The 26148-nt window shown below is 39.1% G+C and overlaps 1 protein-coding gene across 2 annotated transcripts in view; it reads right to left on the reverse strand.

The window, feature by feature from the left end:
• Nucleotides 1-26148, reverse strand: part of LOC134397467 (lysocardiolipin acyltransferase 1) — a 125756-nt gene that overhangs the window by 73048 nt on the left and 26560 nt on the right. For both annotated transcript variants that reach the window (XM_063124150.1, XM_063124151.1), the window contains 2 exons: nucleotides 11896-12064; nucleotides 451-649 (listed from right to left, as the gene is read on the reverse strand). In XM_063124150.1, the coding sequence (XP_062980220.1) occupies nucleotides 451-649; nucleotides 11896-12060 (364 nt within the window). In that variant the 5' untranslated portion in view covers nucleotides 12061-12064. Of the gene's footprint in view, nucleotides 1-450; nucleotides 650-11895; nucleotides 12065-26148 lie in introns of those variants that run through there.

A 26148-nucleotide genomic window follows, 5' to 3' on the forward strand; every position in this document is an offset into this window, starting at 1 on the left:
TGAGGAGTTGTGTTGGGAGAGAGCTGATGCCTTCTTGTCCTTTCTTGTGGACTTCATGGAGGCATCTGGTTGGCCATGGTGGAAAACGAAATGTGAGACTTTGGTTTGATCCAGCAGGGCTGTTCTTATTTAAGAGCCTTACTAGACGGAAACAAGACAACACAATTGAATTTGAATCAAATTTGAAGGGAGTAATGGTTTAACACATATTTCAAAAACAAACTCTTTTAGGCTTGATGAATTAGAAAGAGACTATATGCTTGGGGATATTTATCATCTCTCCAAATAGGGCAGCTAACAATATCATTAAACAATACATACAACAATAAAACCCATCATTATAAAAACAGAAGAGCTAAAATGAAACATCCTAAAATACCATATATGGCAGAAAATATTAGAACAGCATATAAAGTGGGGGGGGGGGACCCTTTTCTGTTGATGACTTACCAAATCCTGGAATGCCTTTGAGACTAGATTTGAGACATATCTTTTCAAGTCTGAGGTAGCTATATCTCAGCAGGCAGTTCCATAGGAACATCCAATCCATTCGTGTCCGGTGGTTCATGATAATGACACTTCTTTCTCCAGGGATGAATCCATCACCTGTTATAACCACCTTAGCGCCAAACACCATCTCCAGCAAGGCCTACAAGAAAGAATTTAATTATATGATAACAATCATGCAAACATTATAAATCAAAACATTATCTTGCACCAAAGATTTATGAAGTCAATGTCTACTTCCCCCTTTAGCTGAAGGCTTGGAGAAAGCACAGACAATATAAGGATAATCAAAAACTCACATAAACAGATGAGTATTACAAAAGCAGCCTAATGGTTCCATAAGTTGAGTTTGGTAAACCAAGAGTTTATTCTGACAATACTCTCTACCCAAAAACCATTGTGCACAGAAACTGGGACCATATCTGATGGGGTCCCCTACATGCACAAACACAGAAATGTAGTCTTTAATGCCTGGAGAGATTTTGATTTCAATGCAGTATCAACCTTACTGTACAATCAGGCAAATGTGAAATTTCCCAGTTCAGCAATTGTATTCTATATGTAGTAAGGAAAGAATATGCATGACCCTGCACAGAATTTCTGGGGAGCAAAATTTGAACGCTCACTTAGAGGCTTGATAAACCAAGTAGGGGTTTACTCCGTAGGCATAAGTTTGGACAATCGTTCAGTAATTTTCAATACAGTTCTTTAAAATCCTTCGGAACTTCAGCATAATTTGAGGAATGGCACAATTATGCAGGTTCACAGGAATTATTAGAGAAAACTGTGGGGGAAAACATGTTGGGGTTGTCCTTTGCATAATAAAAGGACACACTATCAAATCACCACATGGTTAAGAAGAAACATTCATTGTGCTGCATCAAAAGCTGCAGAAAAAAACAGACACATAAATTCACAACAGTCATACTGAACTCCCAAAACACTGAACATCTTCTCCTATATCAGGAGTAGGAAACCCAGTGCTCTCCAGATGTTTTGAACTTCAAATCCCATAAATCTTTACCATGCTGGGTTGGGCTGATGGGGGTTGTAGTCCAAAATACCTGGAGAACAATACATTGCCTACCCGTCCTATATGATTCTCTCCTGTGTTGTGAGTGGAACCCATAGCAGAGCTTCAACAGCCATCTTATACATGAAATAAGATTGGCCAGTAGTGCATGGAGTGGGGACTTTCTCCTTGGGAGCTTCCACCCTTTGGTGGGAAGTCTCATAATAGACCACTCGCTTTATGCCTTTCACTAACGCTTTCTATTCAAAGACATGTCAGCTCTGATGCTCTCCAGGACCATTTTACTGCTCTGCATTAGCATTTTTATTGTTTGTATTAGTTTTGTATTTTTGTTATATTGTACATCACCTTGAGCTGCTTTTAGAAAATGCATCTAAGAAATTGCTAGTGAATAGTGCCTAGAGTATTTGGAACAAGTTTCAACTTCAAATCCTTGAGCAAATAACTTTCTTCCGGCCGCATCACAAGAGGAGGTAACTACGTGCCTGTCATCTTGAGCCCCTCAGAGAAAACTTTGGATACAAAGATGATGCATAATAACAGCCCAACGTAATGACAGAAAAGGAGCTGAAGAAAACCAACCTGGTCCCCATAATATAATTAAAACACCCACAAACCTGTGAGATATTTTCCTCTGTGAACTATCTAGGGGGGAAAGTGAAACCATCTAACCCAAAATAAGCAATGTGTAGGAATAAGAAACAGCATTAGAATTAGAAAAGATGGAAGTCTACGTAGATAAGACAGACTCTATGCCTCATCTAATCAACTGAGATGTCACTTACCTCTGTGAAGGGCTTTTAGTTCCCTGTGTGGAAGGAGCTATATAAAAAGCATTAATGGATGACTCAGCTAACTGCAGAACTGGCATGTTATTGTTGATCAAGGTTAAGAATGAAACATTATAAAAAGCAGAACAGACTAAGTGTGACCATATATTAGGGACAAAGATAGTCAAGCTCATTACCATGTTGCTTGCAGTTAATACCACCCAGGGCCCACTGTCAGAAACAGAAGGTTGGGCTCTGTGGCTTACATTCTAAGATAATGTAAACTTAAGAAAATTCACAGAAGGGAAGTTTCTGAACTCCATTTCCCTACAGCCACCTCTCTGCACCCCAGAAAGTCTCTCCAGATGGTCAGGAGGTCCTCCTGAAAAATGTGGGATGAGATGCAGGGGGTTACTGGAGCAGAGGAGGATAGGAAACTTTCCTTCCATGAACCTATCTTAGGATCCAAGCCTATGTAGACAAATTACTTCCCCCAAGGCCCAAGCTGAAGGGCTATGCAACCATTTGCTCATAACACGATTAAACTCAAGCTGGGGACAGGACATGGGTGAGCATGCACACCCTGCCCCTAAGCAGCCCCACACACCTCAGAAACCATTTCCCCTTCCAAAAGTTACCACTCATGACCTAGTACTTACTCTAATGGCATTATTCGTCCTGTTCTAATAGCTCTTTTCTCTCCCCACCATCTTTTTGGCGGGAATGATACACACAGCATCAATTTCCTGGTGGAAATTCTGCCAGACGCCTGGAAGCACCTGCCACCGCCACCACCATTACTATCCCTTTGTTACATTTCTGGGCCTTGGGACAAGGGCAGTAGAAGCTACCAAACCAGACTGCCATCGGGAGATCCACATGGATCTCCTACTGTCTTTTTAAAAGTATTTCTGGGCAATTTGTGTGTGAGTGTGGGAGAATCTGTTCACAATCGCATGGATTTAACTACAGAACCAAATATAAATTGCCTTGCTTCCTGATTCAGCATTACACTAAAGTACAAGTGAGAACTGCAACAAAATGTTTTAAGTGTGGATGTGCCTCTTCACATTTCCAGCTAGCCAGCCACACACCCTTCAAGAATACTCAATTCCATTCATCCTCCCTCCTGGTTTTCTGATTCCCCTTCCCCAAACACAGTATGCCTCATCCACTGATCAAGTGCAATCCTTAAGAGTCTGGTCTTTCAGCCCCCAGCCCCTTTTAGGGTTGTTCTTTTTGGGTGCTTCTGCAAGCTGAAGCCTGCTGATATCTCCCTCTTGTGCGTGGATGACGCTGTTTTGGGCAACAGAGGAATTAGCACTTGGAGAATTGAATTCACTATTAGTATAATTGTGAATTGCTGGTGAAATGATCACATCATTTTAAAAGACGAGATAGGAGCTCCATTCACCCACACAATGAGCTTAACAAGAATACAGGTATGGCTGTTCGTGGTCCTCCTCCGGGTGCCTACTCCGAGAGAGGCTCGGAGTGTGGCAACGAGGGATAGGGCCTTTTCGGTGGTGGCCCCCAGACTGTGGAATGATCTCCCTGATGAGGCTCGCCTGGCACCAACACTACTATCTTTCCGGCGCCAGGTTAAGACTTTCCTCTTTGCCCGGGCATATGGCGGCACATCCTAATTACCCACATGTTTAGTTTTTAATTGGTTTTTAAAGCTCTATGTGTGTATGTACTGTGTTTTAGAGTTTTAAATTTTGTATTCTTGTTTTTATCTCAATTTTAGAATTTCTGTGAACCGCCCAGAGAGCCCTGGCCACGGGAGCGGTATATAAGTATAATAAATCAATCAATAAATAAATATTACAAGACGGGCCTGTACCATAAGCTCCAAGAAAGGAACAATTCATATGTATTTGTTTACCTGATGCTTCTGCACTACAGTCTCTAGTTTCTATGCTAGATTTACGCTTGTGTATACCTGATTATAGTGTGCTCTCTGTATGGGCAGATCTGCGGGGTGATTTCATTTGAATAAAAAAATATGTATTAAGAAAATTTATACTTTGTGCGCATGACCTACACTCAAATAAAAATCTTGAACAAAAATAATGAAAGCAGCAACACCAAGTTAAAACAGAAGGAATAAAAGACAGTCAATACAGTAAAATCAGCTAACATTTAAAACACCTGGGGCAGCTTGGGAGAAGGAACATTTATTTATTTATATAACTATATTGATACAGATACAACCTAAAGTTTGCTGAGTAGGTCAAAAGACTCTTATTTATACCAATATATTGGAATTAACAACAAGTAATGACTGTGCTGGACAGACAAGGGCAATATGGGCTAGGGAGAAGTGACCTGAAAGTTAACAGTTATAAGCACTGCAGCTTATCTCAACTACACTATCAGGAAATCCTATCTTTTATTAGCTTCCTTAAATAAAATAATACATGTTACAAGAAAAGGAAGAAGAATTAAACAGAAATAGATCATAAAATAATTAACGGCAGGCCATTTGGAAAATGAGGAAACAAAGATAATTTACAAGACAATAAAGCACATGGTTGAATATTATTACATTTTCCATTCTAGAATAGAACAAATAGTGCCCAATGTTCTATTAATATTTCTCAGAGGTGTTCTCCCTTAGGTCTTCTAGTTTGTCAATTTAGTCATTTTGGCTATCTGCCAAATTCTTTCCAGACCCCACCCTCTCCCCATCCTTGCCCATATCTCCAGCTTAGAAGCAGTTTTTTTATGTTTATCCTCACCGACCAGCAGCATATATTTAAGGCTGCAATCCTAAACATGTTTACTAGGGACTAAACCCTGATGAACCATAGTGGAAAATATGGACTGTGCTGCAAAGGTGCAATCCTATGTGCACACTTACCTAGAAGTAAGCCCCATTATGTTGAATTTACATCTGAGAAGACATGCAAAGATATCACACAACTCATCCTTTCCTTTCAGATTGCATAAAATAATAATCAACACATCCAAGGGTAGCTGTTAATCCATAGTATCTTTAAGTAAATTACTGTTTGACATTGTGCCTATATTTTTGGACATTGCCATCAGATCTCGACTGTGTTGGCTAGGTGAAACTGATATACTGTATTTTATACTGTATTCTATATTTGTGTTTTCAGACTATTGGTTGCTTTATTATGGTTTTAATTTCTGTGAACCGCCCAGAGAGCTTTGGTGGTATAAAAATGTAATAAATACATTATATGTAAAGATAGTTCATTTTGGATTTACACAGATTAACTTTCATTTACATCTATCTTGTGGAATAACTATGTTTGTTTATTTATTTATTTATTTATTTATTACATTTCTATACCGCCCAATAGCCGGAGCTCTCTCTGGACTGTTTAAACATGACCTCTCACCCTCATTTCCTGAGGTAGTTTTGGGTTCTACCCAAACATATATTCAACAGAAAAAGAGCACACATTACATATAAATCGGGCCTGCTTTTTAAAAGTCTGATTTTAAGTATGTTTGTTCATTCACCAACAGAGGCACCAGTAATTTCTTTTTGTGGGGGAATAATTTCTGACTCTGTACAAGTAATATATTGTCAAGTTTTGGAATTCTGAAGAAGAGGGTAGGAACATATTACCACCACAAACACCAACCCACACATACATACAGAAATAAAAAGCTGCCTCAAAAACTACAGTTCACAAGCAGTAACCATCACAAACCAAGACTTTTAGGCCAGAAGGTTAGCTCTGCCTTTGCTGTCCAACCTCCAATCCCTGTTGCTGAAGATGTTTTGAGCAAGGGGGGCTCACACAGATGCTGAGGAAACCTCTAGGCCTTATCAAGGAAAGTGATGGGCCTTTCCAATTATTATTATTATTATTATTATTATTATTATTATTATTATTATTATTATTATTTCTATCCCACCTTTGACCCAATGCTGGGCCTCAAGGCGGCTTTACAAAATTAAAACATACACAATTAAAACCTATAAATAGAAATATACAAAAGTTAAAAAGATAATTAAATATGTTTCAATATTAAAGCATTAAAAACATTTTAAAAATACATAACAATTTTAAGAGTCCTAGGCATAGATGGAGGTCCAGATTATTCACCAAAGGGTTACCAGAACAAAAATGTTTTTGCCTGCCTCCGAAAGCACATCAAGGAGGGAGCCAGTCTAGCTTCCCTGGGAAGAGAGTTCCAGAGCACTGGAGCAGCCACTGAGAAGGCCCTCTTCTGTGTTCCCTGTGCCTGTTATGGTGGTGGGACTGAGAGAAGGTGAAGATCTCAAAGCACAGGCAGGCTCATGAGGGAGAATACCATGTTTCAGATAAGCTTTTGATTCTTAATAGTTTAAATCATTCATAGTTTTCCTAAGTATTCTCTGAAAAAGCATAAGAGAGCCAGCCCGTTCCAGAGATGGACAGTGCTGGCTCATATGTAGCTATTTTGCAAGCTAAGTTGTACTGTGCTTGAATCAGTGATGCCCCTGACAATGACTGCCAGAATGAGTTGCTCAAGGAGCTAAAGAACTTTAGAAGAGCCATACTAGATCAGACCAAAGGTCCATCTCATTCAGTATTCTGTTCACACAATGGCCAACCACCTATCAAGCAGGAATCCACAAGCTAGACACAGCCCAAAAGCACCCTTCCACCCACATTCCCCAGCATCCGGCACATATAGGCTTACTGCCTCTGATACTGGAGGTAGCACATAACCATCACATCTAGTAGCCATTGAAAGCCTTCCCCTCCAGGAATTCATCCAAGCCCCCTTTTAAAGCCATCCAAACCGTTTTCAGTCCAGAGCCTAAGAGTCCTGCTGGATCAAATTAAAGGTCCATCTATTCTAGGGCCAGCATGAAACATTTCGCTACTTGAAGTGTAGCAAAACACTTTGTAGCAAAAAAAACACAAAACCGCCTCCTGCCCCCCCCATCCTCTTCACTCACTCCCCTTCAATGTCTCTCTCTAAGATGTCCTCCTTCAGAGACAGGCTTTAAGGGGGAGACGGCCTTGGAGACTACCTGTGCCACGGCAGTATAGCAGGAAATGAATATGCACTGACAGACCTACCCTCCATGAAAGGTGAAAGCAGAAATGCATATGCATGTGGATAACACCAGACATTCAACAGGTGATTTTTTTCCTCCCCCCTATTTTATAATATCCTAACAGAATACCCATTATGAAGATAAGGAGTGGTACTTGGAGGGCCCCTGTACTGCAGAGACCCATGTAGGGAATACAGTGTACCATACATGTACACACACACACACACACACACACACTTCTACTCGATGTAGTGCTTACACAGATCTGGTCTCCTTTGGAAAAAGGTCACTGTAAAGACGTCACTTGCGACATCTTGTAATATTTGAGCTTGTTTACAAATGAGGATAGCTGGGGGCATAGCTTAATGCTCCAACATGTTGGGTTATTGTGCCAGAACTTTTATCTCTCTGGAACTCTGTTTGTGCTCAGAAACAAACACACATCACGCAGGTCTTACACAGCAGAGCTGGTTTATTTCCTTCAGGCTTCTGTGCAGTTCAATTCAGATCAGTTCAGATCAGCACACTGAGGCATACACAGAGAGCAGTGATCATAAAGCAGTGATCAGTAAGCAGTGATCAGTTCCATTTTACACAAGTGAGAAACTATATACAGATCTACACAATTCTTATCTACATTACATACAGCTGTGATGAGGCTAACTTAGAATCTTGGCAAGGTTCCCAGAACAGCCTCTATCTCAAGGTAATTGCCCACAGATAGACTTTCTCTGTTTAACCCTGAGATAGCCATACACACACAATTTTAATGACTAAGCAAGTATTTCTTTTCATATACTTAACAGTCCTCCTCTTGTGCATGTTGTTTAAATTGTGTTACAATCTGAGACCCAGCTTTAAAAGCATCTCTTTGTGTTTTACCATAGAACGTTCCACCTGTCCTTCCTCATTTTGTTTTACTTTGAATACCCATTTACTGTTAATGGCTTTACGACCTTCAGGTAAAGGTACTAGCTCCCACGTTTCATTTTTTTTTCATTGCTCTGATTTCCTCTGACATTGCTTCATGCCAGCCCTGAGCTTCTGTAGGTTCCATTTCCTGAATTTCCTCAAATGAAGTAGGTTCATAGGCTATTAGTAAAGCTCTATGAGAAACCTGTTTGCTTTGGTATTCATCTGAGTAACGAATTGGAGCTTTGCGTTCCCTTTCTGATCGTCTTGGCATAGTTACAGGCACAGTTTCCTCTTTTATAGTTTCTTCCCCCTCCCTCTCTTGCTGAGATTGTTCAGGAATTTCTTCTGTTTCTACAGCTTTCTGTTCTACAGGCAAACTTACATACTGTTTTGTATCCTGCATTTGTTCATGAAAAACTACATCTCTGCTCACAATTACACTTTTGTGATATGGAGACCACAAACGATAGCCTTTTGTTTGTGTATCATATCCCAACAGTTTACATTCCAAACCTCTTTGAGCTAGCTTTCCTGGTCTGTTTTCTTTCTGAATATGAGCAAAACATTTACTTCCAAAAACCCTTATATGTGACACTCTAGGTTTTCTTTTGTAAAACATTTCATATGGAGTTTTTTCATGTACAGAGTGGTAAAGCCTGTTTAACAAATAATTTGAGGTGGACAAAGCTTCTGCCCAGAACAGATTAGACAATCCTGACTCTTTCAATAGAGCTCTTAACATGTTCTGCAAGGTTCTGTTTTTCCTTTCTGCAACTCCATTTTGAAATGGTGAATATGGAGCAGTAAGGTCATGTTGTATACCCTCATCACTGAGGAATTTTTTAAATTGGTTGCTAAGAAATTCACCTCCCCGGTCCGTTCTTAGATTAGCTATAGGTTCTTTAAATCTATTTTTACTCCACTTAACAAAGGCTTTAAACTTTCCAAAAGTTTCACTCTTCTGTTTTAACACATACACAAATCCAAATCTACTGTAATCATCAACAATAGACAAGAAAAATCTGTTTCCTCCTTGACTTGTCTCAAAAGGACCTGCAAGATCTGCATGAATTAATTCAAAAATTCTTTTTGTTGTTCTCTCACTATGTTTTGGAATGTTTGACTTATGACACTTGGTTTCACTGCATACATTACATTCTACATAGTTAGAACATGGTTTGATTTTCACCCCTTCACACAATTCTGGAATCTTAGAAATTGTTTTATAGTTAGCATGACCAAACCTTTTATGAGTTAAATGGATACACTCTTGGTGTGGTTTGCAATTGGCTATTGTTTTTGTTGTGACTTTGCTGGCTACAACTTCATTTTCTGTACAAGTATTAATCACATACAAAGATTCTTTCATTATTCCCTGCACACACACCTTGTTTCCCTGTTTTATAGTACAATTTTCTTCAGTAAAACAAACCTCATACCCCATTTCTGTTAACTGAAACACACTTAGAAGGTTTGTTTCTAGTTCTGGTACATATAAAACACTTTGTAGTTCAACTCCCAGACAATCAAAATATACATTACCCACACCACAAATCTGGATTTTTGTTCCATTTGCAAGGGTAACACATTTTTGCTCTGAAGTAGAAGTTTCCAAGGTTACAAATGAAAGTTTGTCTTTTGCCATACTTATTGAAGCCCCAGAGTCCAAAAACCAAGGATTCATTGTCTCTTTGACTCTTGCTAGAAGACACTTCTTTGTTGATTCAGCTTCATTCATGTTGTTTTCTTCTCTCCACTTTGCTGTTGACTGCTTTTTCTTCTTCTTGTTGCAATCCCGCCTTAAGTGTTCTGTGGAACCACAATTAAAGCATTTCCTTGCCTTTAATGCAGCCACCACATCAGAAGATTTATGGCTTTGTTGAAATTCAGCCACAGGATTTTTAAAGCTCTGTTGTTTTGAAGCTTGTCTTCTTTCATAGGTTTCCAGTAGTTTTCCAGCTACATACTCGAGGGTTAAATTTTTCTCCTCTTGACTTTCCATCATGGTGACAACCGCATCGTACGATGAATCAAGACTTGACAAAATCACATAGACTTGGTGTATAGTTGTAAACTCCATCCCTCGTGCCCTGAGTTGATTGAAGATTTCTCTCATGCTTTTCAAATGGTTTGACATAGACTCCCCTGGTTTCAGCTTCATTCCATACAGTTTCCGGGTTAGAATTACTTTACTGCCCGCTGTTTCTCTTTGATATACAGCTTGTAGCGCATTCCAGCACTCTTTTGATGTATTCAAAAACTGAATGAAGGAAATTTGAGAGTCTTCCACAGCTAATGCAATAACTGCCATTGCTTTTGCATCGTCCTTAAACCATTTAGCATTCTGTGGATCTGCTCTATCTGGTGGATCCTTTGTGACTACATACCACAGTTCAGCCTGAATCAGATACATTTGCATTTTGTAAGACCATAATGCATAGTTAGAGTCATTCAGCTTTTCCAACAATTGATGCAAACCAGACATATTAGCTCCTGCCATTCCCTCTGCTTTAGGAATTGGTATCTCACCGTCCTCCTGCTCAGAGTCCTCCTCAGAGTCAGCCGACTGAGATTATTCCTCACTTTGCAGCACTGGCTTTAGCTTGATGTCTTCCTCCATCAACAGTCTTCTTTTTTAGCAGACTCCTGGTTCTGGTTCTGATACTGCACCGTTCCCACCAAGTTCTGGTTCTTCTGCCTGGGTTAGGCTGGCGTAGGCTTCCTGGACTGGACTGGGCCCATAACCTTTGTTGGGTTATTGTGCCAGAACTTTTCTCTTTCTGGAACTCTGTTTGTGCTCAGAAACAAACACACATCACGCAGGTCTTACACAGCAGAGCTGGTTTATTTCCTTCAGGCTTCTGTGCAGTTCAATTCAGATCAGTTCAGATCAGCACACTGAGGCATACACAGAGAGCAGTGATCATAAAGCAGTGATCAGTAAGCAGTGATCAGTTCCATTTTACACAAGTGAGAAACTATATACAGATCTACACAATTCTTATCTACATTACATACAGCTGTGATGAGGCTAACTTAGAATCTTGGCAAGGTTCCCAGAACAGCCTCTATCTCAAGGTAATTGCCCACAGATAGACTTTCTCTGTTTAACCCTGAGATAGCCATACACACACAATTTTAATGACTAAGCAAGTATTTCTTTTAATGACTAAGCAAGTATTTCTTAACACAACAGTCAAATCCATTGCCTCACATCAGACCACCGGGGCCCCGCAGCGCTTACACCTAAGCTCATTCTGTTTATCTGTTTTGCCAAACAAACTGCTTTTAGTGTTTTTCACTGACAGCCCTCTGAATGGGGGAAATATGAATGAGTTATTTTCTCCTAGCCTTCTTGGGCCATTTACCTACAGTTTCCTTAACAAAAGATGTGCCTGACTCTTAAGGGAGTCCCCAACCATTAAAGCTCTCTTATCCAACCCCCTATCATGCAATAATAATTGAGATCCATTTTTAAAACATTTTTGCCATGACGAATCAAACATTATTTTGGCACATCCATTGTATTACTGAAAACTAAACTAAAATACAGTTCAGTACAGAACTTCACTGCTTGATATCTTATTGTAAAATCTGAAAAATTGGGACTTCATAAAATACGTATTAAAGCAACTTACCACTGGAAGTGTAAGCCAGGTAGCTACAACACGGTCAGTGATCCAGCGATACCATGCCGGGGAGACAAACATCAATGGCAGCAAGGGACCAAGCATAAAGATGCTTCCAAAAAAACTTCCCAAGAATAGTGCAAGTACAAAGTAAATCCCTCTACATGACACCATGGCTCTGAAAGACAAAGAAGAAGGTGTTTACATGGACAGCTTTAACACTGGCTTCTTCCCAAATTGACTCCACTTTGTGCTTTTCCTTTGGATAGTATTATTCTATTTTGGGTTTAAATCATTTGTTTCACCCATTCAATAAGGTCCTGTCGTTAGTTGCAGCAAGGAAGCAGTCATTTATTCACATGCGGTAATTATTCCAGTATACTGGGAAACGAAAGAGACACTTTTCACATCAGACATTGTGAAGAAAACAATGCTAAGAAATTAAGGTGGAACAGTAATAAGTAAAATGTAAACATTTTAGTTTTACCAGTTTTCTACCCACCATATCATATCAGAGTATTAATATAACAGTGGTCGTGTTAATATTAGATGAATACTACATCCTTCAACTTCATTCCATATTAATTTTGTGTTACTGAATAACATTCTAAATATATAGATGTATGAAAAAAATGAGAGAGAGGAAATAAAATGGGGGAAGCTGCCACTGCAATGACTTTGCAGAGCTGGGCCCAATACCAAAGCTAGACATCATGCTACAAGAACCAAAGGGGTGCATGTCCAAAAGCCAGAGGGATTTGGGTGCCTGGAGAGCCTTGGTCACGCAGGCCCGAACCAGCAAAAAGCACACAATCCCACCTCCCACCAGCCTTTCTTGCTCCGGAGCAGGGAATGAAGGCAGGATTGGATGCTGCTGCTGCTGCACGAAGGTGCTCAGTGTGCCTTAAAGTGGTCCCCCACCCCCACAACACAGCATGCACCCATAGGAAAGGCCAGGGGACACCTTCATGCCACAGGAGGGGGGCTTGCACAGAGCAGCTAGGGACTGGCGACTACACTTTTTGGGTTGTCTAGTAAGACCTGCAAAAAAAACCTGTAGACCCTGTGGACCTAACTTTGCTTCTGGATGCTCAGTTGGCAGCTGTGGCCAGGAGTGCTTTTGCACACTTTTGGCTTGAGCAACAATTCTATCCCTTGCTGGAGAAGAGAGATCTGACCACTTTCACACATGCTTGTGTTCCCAATTCAACATGCTCTATGTGGGATTGCTTTGAAGAGTATTTGCAATCTACAACTTGTGCAGAATACTGCAGTCAAAGTGGTTATTTGGAGCACATTACTTTTTGAGCTGAATTGGTTTCCTGGTCCATATCTGAGCTGATACTAAGCAATAGTTCTAACCTTTAAAGCCTTAAACTTTAAAGGAGGCAGTAAAACTTCTGCCACGGCCTCAATATATTTTGATCTCCTGCTGTGGCAATATATTTTTTAAAAATGACCCAGTTAATTTATGCTCTTCTATTACTGGAGTTTGAGTGTTTTAATGGATGTATTTATTATCTCATTTTTATTTTATTTATTTATTACATTTTTATACCGCCCAATAGCTGAAACTCTGGAAGCAGCCTTGAGGCCAAAGGGCAGGGTAGAAATTTTCTAAAATTGTAAGTGGTCTGCATCCACTGTGTCAGAAGGACCAAATGCTTGCATACAAAATTGCCCACTAGTTGAAATCTTGTGGAGGGCAACATATTACATCCCATCTTTGTCCCATTGTCAGGCTGATAAAAATGTCAAGGAAGCATTTCCTCTCAAAGTAAGAGGAACTGAAAGCCTTCAAGTCGGCAAAACATACCATCTTGAGCCTACTTGAAAGTTTTCACACCTTCTGCTGCAGAAAATGTTGTTGGCCAAAATCACTGATACAACAGAAATAAATCCGATACATGGCCGGCCACTATCATACCCTTATACAGACAATAATAATATTCACGTACCACATCTGTAATGTAATGTAATGTGTTAAATGTGTTAAATTGTATGGTGTTTGATTGGAGTGCTGGTTGTCATACCGTAATAAACTTATTCATTCATTCATACCCTTATAAAAATCCGAGTTTAAATGTTCTAGGAGCACTTCTTCCAGTAGAAACTATAATGTAAATCTGATATGAAATGAATTGGATATATTAAGGAGTTTGCTGCCTAATTGTGGAACAATCCCAGTGTATCCTATCACTGGTTAGGAAACTTTCCATCTTAGTAGGCACTTTACTATCATTAAACAAATTTGGAAACACTAATTTTCCAAATTAGAATCTACAAATAGCCCATTTTCCATTATTTAGGGTTATATTGGTAGTTTGCAACATGTGGGAATTAACATAGGCTGTTCCTGCTGACTACTCTGAACAGCTCTCTAAAAGGCCGGTTAAAAATTACTTACAAGAATTCACACAAAACTGACAGGAAACTGATGTTTTCAATTGGGGGGGGGGGTGAACAGCAGCGGAAAAGCAATCCATTAGGCTTAGTCATCGGAACCCAAGTAAGTTCCATTAAAAACACACACAAAACCAGGCTTTCCAACATTACCTATACAAACCGAGTAAGATGGAAACTCAAGTAGAATGGGGAAGACTAAATTCTGACAAATAAACCGTGTACAACATGCATTCCATGTCTAAAAACCATGGCTTTTATTTTTGGGCAAGTACCAGAGCATGAAAAGGGGAAATATGGCTGTTTTGTGGTTTAACAAAACGTATTGCCACTGCTTCGAAAGGAAAGCTTTCTCCTCAAGTTTTTCCCTTCAAAAAACCAGGCGAGAATAAAATGTCGCCCAATCCAGCTAAATTTGCATTTGGGAGGCCTGGAGTGAAGTCTCACCTCTTCCATGGTCCAGCTTGTATGTAATTCTAACCCGTAGCTTAATTTTATGTGGACCAGCCTTAGGTCCATGTGCTTCCTCCTCCATTGCAGTTGTAGAGATCAGAAAGTTTTGTTTCTATTTTAAACTACTTGCACTTACTCAATATGTAAGAACTGGAAACTGTGGCTAGTGTTAACAGTGGCTTATTGAAACAAGCCAGGATAATTTACCACAGTATTACAGTTCTGATGTCCTCCTCACAGCTACACTGGAGTGGGGAAGAGCCTATGAGCCTGGAGCTCATGCACATAATGCTAAACTATGGTTTTCGCATTATTTGCTAATATAGCTCCTGGCTCTAATTAGACATAAGGCCAGCCAATGGGTTGTGCTAACCATGATTAAGAACTCATGCCATGGGTTGAGCTTCTAATGTACAACAACAACAACAACAACAACAACAACAACAGGTTTAGAGTTACTTGTCTAATTTTATTTTCTGTGAGTCATGAATTTTGAAGTAGAGCAAATTCCATTTCTAAGGAGCAGCAGGTTCCTGAAGCAGAACAACTGCCATAACTGTGGTCTGTCAATCACTTGTGAATTGAGATGCAACAGTAAACCAGTTAGTACAACTGGAAGTTTGGGAGCCATCTTCAAACTGCGACTTGATATCCTGGCTTAGCAGCTGTTTACAAACCAGGGTCTATGAGCTGACAGAGGTTCAGACATCAAAACATACCATGATTCAGCATGGCATCTGACTGCAGCCAATGTGACCTTGGGTAAGAGTCTGGGCCAGAGTTTGCACGATTGACGGCACTGACCATGTCTTAAACGAGCCATGATGGATTGTGGCATGTGCTGGCTGCAATTGTGAATATTCAGGCAGCAGTGGACAGGCACTGTGGCTTATCGTGATGTGCAAACCCAGGCAGGGTGGCTTGTTGCAGAGGTTAATAGAACCCTATTACAGCCCATGCATTCTGAGTAGCTTGTTACCTACAGCAACAAGCCAACTTGCCCAGGTTTGCACTACACAATAAGCCATGGTGACCATCCACTGCAGCTTGAATATTCACAATGGCAGACAGCATGCACTGCAACCATGGTGGGTGCTGCCAATCATGTGAACTGGGTGTCTGTCTCTCTCATTTCACTATCTGTCAACAGGAATAAGATGTTTGCCCCTAAAGAGTAGCTGTGTTGCCTGGGTTTGACTGAAAACCTCAACTTAAAATGTATTCAGAAATTAGGTGAACCATGTTAATAACCCTCACTGACCTTCCAGCATAAATGCTAAATGCTTGCTTGTTATTGAAAAATCCAAGTAACTTTCCTTTTGTCTCTATCAGTAAATGAAAATTAAAGCGTGAATATCCCAGATGTTGGTTTGCCCAAACTCCTCAAAATGTGAATACAAATTGAATGCTTACTTCCCCAAAACTGAGGCTATCTAGGAATTTGAAATATATGACCTGTCATGAGCAACAAAACAAGGCATTCATTCAGAAATTGAGTTCAATTCATTGCCACTATTTCTATATATATTAAAAAAACAACCCGGGGGGGGGGGGGAGTTGGAAATCCTACACACTTCACCCCCCCACCCTGTTACAGATTCATGAAATCAAGACCTTTTTGTTAATCAAATAGGGAAACATTGTTTTTAGACAACTATATTTTGCTATAGTAAGAACCAATTTACAAAGGTTCTTAAATGCCATATAAAAGCTTTATTCTAAAGTAATTTTCCACTTGTAAGTAAAGATCACGGAGAAGTGTTGGGAAGAATTAGGTTACAATTCAAATTGGAGGCTGGAAATTGTGAGATACAACTCTACTGCGGCACAAAATAGATTTCTCGTCTATTCTGTGGCAGAACGCCAAGATATTGGTTTATTGTACATTCACATGTTCTTGTTGCCATAGCAAGAGAAAAACATTTTCTGTTTCCAGGTAACAAGGGATAGTAAATCCTAAAATATTTTGTTTTATTTTTCAGTTAATTTTAAACATTCTTGGCTAAGAATAGAAAGTTACTTTCCAAAACAGTTGCATTTTTAACTCCGAAGTTTATTTTTATAATGAACATAAAATACATACAAAAATCACACTAAAAGATACAAAATAATTTCCAAACCAAAATCACAATAGCATCAAAATTACATTAATCCCTATAGGAATCCTAATACATATAGGAACCCGAATGTAAAACTATTCCCTAATCATTCTAAGTATTTTTTTTAATTATAGCCTTCCAAGGGCAAATAACTTAAATAAATAATCAGTTCTATCCAAATCATGCCTTCAGTGCTAGGAATGAGCCACAGGACATACACCCCTTCCTCATTCCTCCTCTTTTCACCTACGTTCCTCTGCAGTCACATACTGGTTTAATTAAACCCCACAGTTAGCTGTTATCTCCAAACTGAGTAATTGTGGTTTAACATCACAATATCACTAGGATCTTAAACCAGTCCAAAGTTGGTTGATGAGAGAGCAATGCAGTCCCACTGCTCATTTCCAGCTACTAAACTATGATTTAGCACGCTGGAAACTGAGCTTCGGAATAACACCCTTATGTCTAGCTGAACGCAAAAAGGTAGTTTCTTTACGAAACCAACATACACTGAACACATAGGGCAGTAATAGAACCTATGAACACTGAACCACACCCTCCCACCTCACCTTCCAGCTTTTTTGCTCAACTTTTTTGCCTTTGTTGATATGGCTGTCTTTGTTGTGTTGATCTAAACTAAAAAAAAAAACCTCAATAAAATTACTAAAAAATGTCCTACTAAGAAGTAAGCCACTCAGAGTTCAATGGGATTTATCTCCAGGTAAATGAGTATAGGCTTGAAGCAAGATTGCACTCTTAAGCTGCAATTCCATGCACATTTACGTGGGAGTAATTCCCAATGAATTCCACAGAGCTTACTTTTGAGTAGACATTTACAAGATTGCACTTAGTCACTATTTCTATTATGGCATTCCCAAAAAAAGAAGAAAAAATTGCAGTAATTTCACTTAACTCCACATTTCAATTTCTCGTTTCTGGGTAACCTAAAACCAGGCTGAGCAAGAAGAAGATCACCAGATTCCTGACTATTTGCTGTATCACCACTTTCATTTCAAGTACTGTATTCTTAACCGACTTAATTTTTAATGTTGAAAAATTAAAACAATTATAGTTAGTGACCATTTTTCTTCCCACTATTTTCTTTCTCTGTCCAGTTGTCCTCCACTAAGTAATTCAGTCTTGTTAACTGTTCTAATTCATTATTTTGCTCTACATTACATTTTGTGCCCTTTACAAGCCAGAATCACAAACTAGGGTTTGTTCTTGGCTTACAAATCCTGGCTTTTTTGGGAGCAGGAAGCCAAGTTCAAGTGACATGGTAAGCTGTTAGTAGTTTAGCCAGTCGCACTAGCAGGGGGAGCCAGGTGAGCACAAACACTGCATACACTAGCATCACAATAATAGAGAATTCTGGTTTGCCATTTTGTGTAAATGTTTGTTTCCATTGGTTTTAACTGGTGGTAGTAGTATTTCTGAAACCTTTAACTTCATTCTTCATGAGCCACTTGAAAATATGTATACATTTATTTTTAATAACAGCATTCACACAGAAGTATCGTAAGTCTGTGGCAGATTTGACTTCTCCCTTAGTCAAGGTTCAGTTGAACTAACTGCTAACTCAAAACATGACAGTTTCTAAAAGGGTTTAAAAACAAGATCTGTGCAAAGATTAATCCAAACTAGAATGCATACATGAGGCGTTCCTTTGCACAAAAGACAGGAAACAATATGAAATCTATTCTCATCATCTGGTTAAAAATAAAAGGCTCAACTGCTTCTAAAATTAAAAGGTGTCCAAGCCAGCTGCACAGTGGGGTCAAGTCTGACATCTAAGTTCATGGTGCATTTCCAGCTTCTGAATAGACAACAGTACCATAGATCCCACTTTGCTTCCTTCCACATCAACTGCAAAAAACCCATAAAAAATTAAAACTACATGTTCACAAAAGGAATGTGAGCTGTCAATGAGAGGCACTTTTTCTCCATGTGATGACAGACCTGGTCCAACATGTAAAGCTGTATTTTATTGCATTGCTAAATGTGGTAATATTTCAGCTTAATAGCAACAGACAATAAAACTAACTGTTCCTTAATCTTTCCGAACTACTAAATGTTTCAGTTTTATTTTTACTTTTTTTGTCAATTGCTAAGTAGAAATCCCATCCAACAATCCCCTTTTCACTAAACTTCAAAATATTACACAATATCTTCTACTAAAAAAACCAGGAAATGCAGAGCAAACCAGAACAAATAACCCAATTCACTTCCAGTGCAGAGTAACTACCTACACACCAACTTTCCAACCTGAGGGTGGTCTGATTTCAGTTCTTCTCTTTTTTAAAAATAAAGTTGTGTTTAGGATCAATGCACCCGTTTACAGCATTAAAAAATCTCATGTCTACAATACAGCATTTACAACGGTAATCACCATAAAGTGTGAAGCACAGACACATTTGTAAAAGTGTAAAGTGGATACAGAAAGGATCCACAGTCAATTAGGACTCCCTGGCAGTTGTCCACCTCTGATATTTATAAACAAGCTTGGCCACTCCATAACTTATGGTGTAAATACAGCAGACACTCATTATGCAATCAAGTAAACAGGCAAAAGGCATCTATAATTCTACCCATACAATTTACATCAGGGTGGGCAACTTGGGGTCCTCAAGACGTTTTGGCCTACAATTCCAACAAGCCATGAAGTGTAACAGCCCTAAAGTATTACACAAACCATATTGACAGCTAGACAAGCTTCTTCAAGCTTTGTCCTTGCATTTCCCACTCCTGCTTCCACAGCAGATGCTAAGGTTTTTCACCTTTCTGTTTTGGTATAAAGTAATTCATGAACACCACTGTCAAGAACTGTACGAGCTACACCAGCACCCTTCTTCCCAAACATCTCTAGATGATGTCCTTTGATAAACTGAGAGATCTTGTAGCATCTTGAAGACTAACAGATTTAGTTTGGCATCAGCTTATATCAGCTCCATGAGATGACCTTTTTCAGTTCATGAACTTCACAAACATGACAAATGAGCACTAACATTTAGGGGGAAAATACTGGTTTTCTATCAGGGCAAGAAGTGCTGAAGTGCTTTACATACAGAAGGCCACAGGTTCAAACCCCAATAACACTAGAGTAGGGCTGGAAAATGCCCTACCTGAAATGCTGAGGACCTGCTTCTAGCCAGTATAGACAATACTGAGCTAGATGGATCAAGGGTCTGAGTCAGTCTATGCCTTATCAATCTTGTTGTGGAATAAAATGGAAGGACATGAGATTTCTAAATCGAACAACATATTTTGGGGAAAAATTATAGTAGTGATATGGATAATTAAAGTTTTATATTCATTCCCCCCTCCAATATTCATGATAATCTTATGTATACTTATTACACTAATACCCATCTCTGCTTTATTTATCTTCTTCCACTTTGTCATCTGACTGCCAGCTTGCTGGTCTGTTGATCCCAACTTATAAAGAACCTATTGAGGTATATATGATTCTCTTTTCTGTCTCCAGTTTGTATTCTTTTGCAAATGTGCAAAAACACTTACACTTGTCTGATATGTGTAGCCTTGCCTACTTATGTGTAGTCTCAATTTCCTTGTATGTTTCAGAAGTCAGAGGAAGTGCTGAAGTACAGCAGAGAGCATGCAAGGAAACTGACAAGATGAGGCTGCATATAGGCTAATTTTCACACCCTTGTGAAAGACCAGTATAAAAATTCAGAAGCATCCCAGCCCTTCAATTTGTGCAAATATTCCCGATAGATATATTTTTAAATAAACTAAGAAGGTGGCTGAACAGGACAGAGCAAATGGGGTGCCAGCACCAGCTACACCTGTCCAGCCCCCATGGGGCCCCATTCATTTCATCCCATGCAGCTGCCTTCTCAGGGATATCTAAGCTCTCCCCCATTTTCTCTCTGTATAAATCAATCAGCTTAGCTCAGACCATTTCCTTTATCTGATAATAAAACTTATGCCACAATATATTTGTCAGCCTTTAAAGTATTACAGGATTCTGGCCATATCCAGACCTCACAATTATAATCCCCCAACCTTGGTGATCCTTCTGAACTGGGACTCTGCCCAAAAGTTTGATCCTGATTTGCAATCTTGGTGTGGGGAGATACTGTACAGAGTTTGCTAGTTTGGATGCCAAGGCAAACAATGGTTTGAAGAAAGCGGAAAGTTCTATATTAAACCATGTAAGGGAGGGGGAAGAATTCATCATTCATTCCCAATCAGGAGTGTAACATCAGAATGCTGCCCCTGTTTGGGGGCAGGAGGGGGGGGGACATCCTAAAAACAAATATAAGTTTTAAAATTGCACTGATAGATAGTTCCGCAGCTTTAGTCAGTATCTTAATATTTATTTTATGCTAAGATTGCTCTTGCCTTGTTTTAGGTATTCTGTTTGATAGATCATTGTTTTAGCAGATTGCTGTTTTAGGATTATGTGTTATTTTATACGTTCATGAAAATCATCATTAACCATCTCGGGAATCTTGGCTAAGAGGTTGGTTCAAAATATGCAAACACATTATTAATTATATTCTCAACTACCCAGAACAGACTGAGAACACCAGTTTTTAATAGGAAACGTGATTTTTCCATTATCTCAAAGTCTGCGAAGTAGAGAAGGAGCTCACTTGGACCAACTGTAATGCCCAATAGTAACCTTAGTCTTATTGCTATTATAAATGAATAAAAAGGGTACAATAATTTTCAGTAATGTTCTACTAAGAAACTACTTATCTTTCTGTTATTCAATGAATCATTGCACACAGAGAGACAGAAAGATACTGAACGATTCAATTTTCCCTTACACCTCCCCTCTCATTTAACCACCTTACTCTTAATGAACATAGACCAAAAAGCCATATTGAGAACACCAGGTAAGATATTTAGAAATGGCTGCAAAGAGGGTTGTCAAACAGTGAAGCAGCTGCTCCAGGAAAAAAAGTGATGTACCGAAAAGAAGCTTAATTTTTATTCTCAGCTGCACACCTATTCACAAAATCTCCCACAATCTTCACTGGAACAGAAGTAGCAAGAGGTACGAAGAGGAAGATCTAAGCCACAGCTTGTAGCTTTGTCCCCATCAAAAGTGTTCCTGTTTAAGTTTGTTGTAGAATAGATGAACAATCCCAAGTACCTGCCTCACAGCTGTCTAGGCACAAAACTGTTCCAACTTCTTCTTGCATTTCTACAAGCTCATGACCTTAATTTAAAACAGCACTCAAAGCACCAACACTCTGTCATTTGCTCTGTAAAAATGGGATGAGTCAGAAACAGAAACTATATGACCTTCCAAGAGATTCGATATTTAAGTCTTGGTTGGATAGTCACAGCCATAAACGTTTGGGCTATAATTCATGGCCTATTAGTGCAACGTCCATCGATTTTAAGAGTTGGATTGCATCCTTACTGTTGAATGAACCTCTTCTACATGAAAACACACAAAAAGCAGACAGAGCAGCTCCAAACTTTAAGCATCAAATGTGTTTACCACATGTACACCAATGCTACACTGGCATTTCCTGCAGAGAATATGTATGCACTTGGTGCGCCAGTGTTGGCACAGAAATAACAGAACATAAGGTGTGGAGCTCCTCTGAAGTTCAGATACAAAGAATCAATCATTTTACTTTCTACAATTCTAGTTTCCGACTAAAAAAAGTTTTGCATAGCTTGCTAAAAACAACAGCCTTCTTTTAGATTTATTAATTCAGTTGAATTTTCTGAATTCATGCAGTTTTAAAAACTGCCTGTTCTCTACAGGAATGGATGAAAGTCACTGCAGTTACATCATCTCCTGGCTTTATAAATGCACACAAATCTAAATGCTTGTTCTACAAGTTGCAACTTAGGAACCCTATCCATTTCAAATCTAAAGCTTAAAACTGTATCAAAGTATACACCGTGGCATTAATACTCAAATCATCTCACATTATTCCACCAAGTCTCTGTAATGATCTTGGAGAGGAATAAACTGAAGTGCCAATGCATTATTTAAAACATCTTGCATTTTAAAGCATTCCATAAAAGGAGGTTTAGGAAGAAATTAAAAACAAACCTTAAAGTGACAACTTTGAACTGAAGAACAAATAAGCGATACAATGCCCACCCAGTGTAGTTAGCGCTTTGTCTTCTTAAACACGGTTTGGTTAAGGTTTAGTTCTTAACTATTGGTTAAAACACTTTTTTCTTCATTTAACCATATTTTTAGCATAATCAGCAATTAGTAATTTGACATTTCCCTAAACAGTGTATTGAACATGCAAGTTGCCAACATCTTCTATTTCACGAGAATTACATTTGTGACATCACTTGTTCCACATTCAGCAGCAAATGCATTTATTTAATTTTAGAGATTTTGGAATGTCAAAGGCATAGGAAAAACAATGACCTCAGCTCAAAGGCACCTGCCATAGCTGGGAAACCGAGATCATCAAACTTAACTAGGGACTTTTGAGGACTATTCCCTCCTATTTACATTTACAACAACTTGACATAATGGAAATAAGACGTTTACAGGAAGATCATGAAAATATTTGTAAAACTTGCTTTCCTCAGTTGAGATTGTAATGTTGCTAAATGACCATATGAGAGCCAATCTACATATTACATATCGTGAGATGGTAAAATTTTGGACTCTACCATTTCAGACAGCAGGGATGGTAATATTTTTCAATGCTCCCCCATATAAACTCTCCCAAAGTTATTTTTTTAAAAGCACAAGGCAAAACATTTTAGGTTTTATCTGCTGTGCTGCGTTTCTACTTGAAATTATTCAACTCTTAATGGTTTACTAGTGAAGTTCTAAATTGTATCATCCCCCCTTCCCTGTGTTTGTGTATAATGGGAATTTGCTAAGACACAATAATCTATGATTGATTGTCATGTTTCTACTTGCAGTGAGTTTCTTTCTTTTCAGGTAGAACTGAGACATGTAGTTCTAATCTGCAGACTGGAGTGATACAGTCCATTCTACTACCTTATTTGCTGCACATCTAGCCCAGGCCTCAGTCCTAGGACGTAACCTCAAACAACAAAAATAAGAGCTGGTTCAGAGGATAAGCAATGAGCCTTGTTGTCATGCACTCCTTCCTCTCCTCAAATTTATGTCTTAATGAATAGCTGCCTGGTTTTATTAAAAAATCATAATTACCCATTATATCTGAATTATGGGACAAGCAATGAGAGAAACCACCATCTCCCTGCTAAGCCCTCTTGGGAGTTCGCAGAGACCACAGATAATGGGCAACTAGTACGCTAAGACAATATATGGGGAACTTTGAACACACACTGTACGCTGGATCAGCCTTGCCCAGTCTGGGGCCCTCCAGATGTTTTGAACTACTACTTCCAAGATTCCTGACCATGGACCATCCTGGCTGGGACTGATGGGAATTGAAGTCCAAAACAACTGGAGAGCACCAGATTGGAGAAGACTGAACTGAATGATCAACATTATTGATGAGCAGCAATTTCTGCTATCTCAGAGGCGGAGAAAGCGACTCCCATTGTATATGTTCATGCAAATACACATGGGCATATAAGAAACTCTCACATGGGCAAGAAGTACATCCTTAACTGACCTCAATCTAAAATCTTGGTCACTCACGAATAGTTCCAACCCAGGAAATTTCATGGATTAAGACAATGGAAAAGGCCTTCAGTCCTATCAATTTTTCACAGGAAAAAACTAATACTTCAAACAAAAGCCTGGCTGATATAACTAATAATTCCAGTAAAGTATAAACAAACGTTCCAAACCATGTCCAATCAGCTATGGATTGATCCAACAGAGCAGGGCCAGCAATTAAAAGAATTAAACATGCCAGGAAACTGCTTGCACATAAATGGCAATTCCAAGCTGGTTATGCTCATTCCAGGTAAGGTGAATGACTCATGATCGTTTCACTATCATTAGATTTACACAAATGAGATCACTTGTAACCAGGAGCCAATTGTATGGCAATGTATGAGAGAGAACTTGACATAACCAAAAATAAAAGAACCTGCTAATAATCTGCAACATTTGTAATTTCCAATAGCTATTAAAAAGTGAGCAATGTCGTGAACTACATTTTTTCCTCAAGGCTCCAACAAGTTGCCTTCTTAGACAATATACAAGATTATACAGCGTTGTTGAAGCTAAGTAGATGAGGATCTGATCTTTGCCCAGATGAAAAAATACTGGGACCTGTTCTGAGCTTTGTAAATGAAATTCATAACTAAGCCGATTTAAGTTTGTTTATTAAACAGCTTGATTGCTTGATTTTGCCAATATTTTACTAGAGATTAAAAAAAGAAAAAAAAACAAGGCAAATCTAGGACTTTTCTCTCTGCACATGTTAGTAGACCCAAGTTCACACCAATGACTTCTGATCCATTTCATTCAGACCTTGGTAAGAAACACTGGAGCAGGAGAAAGATATCCTACAGAAACATCTCTGAAGAGGGCAGAAAGGGATTTCTCTTCAGTAAGCTCTGGCAATTGCTGAGCATACCTTCTTGTTCCTTTGTTGACATTTCTAGAGACGTTTCACTCCAAACAACAAACAGAGGAAAGAAATTTACTTGAGGACTGTTTCTCAGGCTGCCTGGCTTCAGTGGAGTTGGAAGACTGCCTTGGGAGATTAAAGCATAGATGCTGAAACTCAGATACAACTTATTTTTTAATAGAAAGCATGCATGTACTGAAGGGGGGGGCTTATAAAAATAACAAAGGCCATGATTGGTCCCCAACCAGCATGATGCTCTAGTTGTATGCCTAATATTGCTGCTATCCAGTTTAGGAGAAATCCTTACAGACAATAGCTGTATACAGGATTTGGGGTATGCATTTGCAGAATTATACTACCTCAGTCTTATAATGACTAGAAAATAAAGTTGTAGCCTAGTCAGCCCCTTCTGCCATTTCAGTTCCCACTTGGCCAAGCATTAATTCAAGTTGGCCATTTGCTTTCTATGGAGACCAGCCATCCTGATCTCTCATTACACTAATTTAATTCACTGCATTAAATTTGCCACTAGCCCACTTGGCTTTGCTACTTTATTCCACACTGCTTGATTTGTTGCAAGCCACTAGACTCCTAGGGAGATAGTCTTCACTGTGTTCTTGTGACTTCCTTCTACCCACCATTAATATTTAGACTTCCACTGCAGACTCTGCAGAGAAATGGGGGAGCAGGGGTTTTCAAGCTACAACAGAAGATATAGCACCTGGGAAACATCTTCACATTCCACCACATTCCTAAAGCCACTGCTAATCACCACACAAACCCAGCAACAGAACAAGGGAAGAAGTCATCTCTGGTCACATGACCCT

This window comes from Elgaria multicarinata, chromosome 4 (assembly GCF_023053635.1).
Source record: "Elgaria multicarinata webbii isolate HBS135686 ecotype San Diego chromosome 4, rElgMul1.1.pri, whole genome shotgun sequence".
Classification (NCBI taxonomy): Eukaryota; Metazoa; Chordata; class Lepidosauria; order Squamata; family Anguidae; genus Elgaria; species Elgaria multicarinata.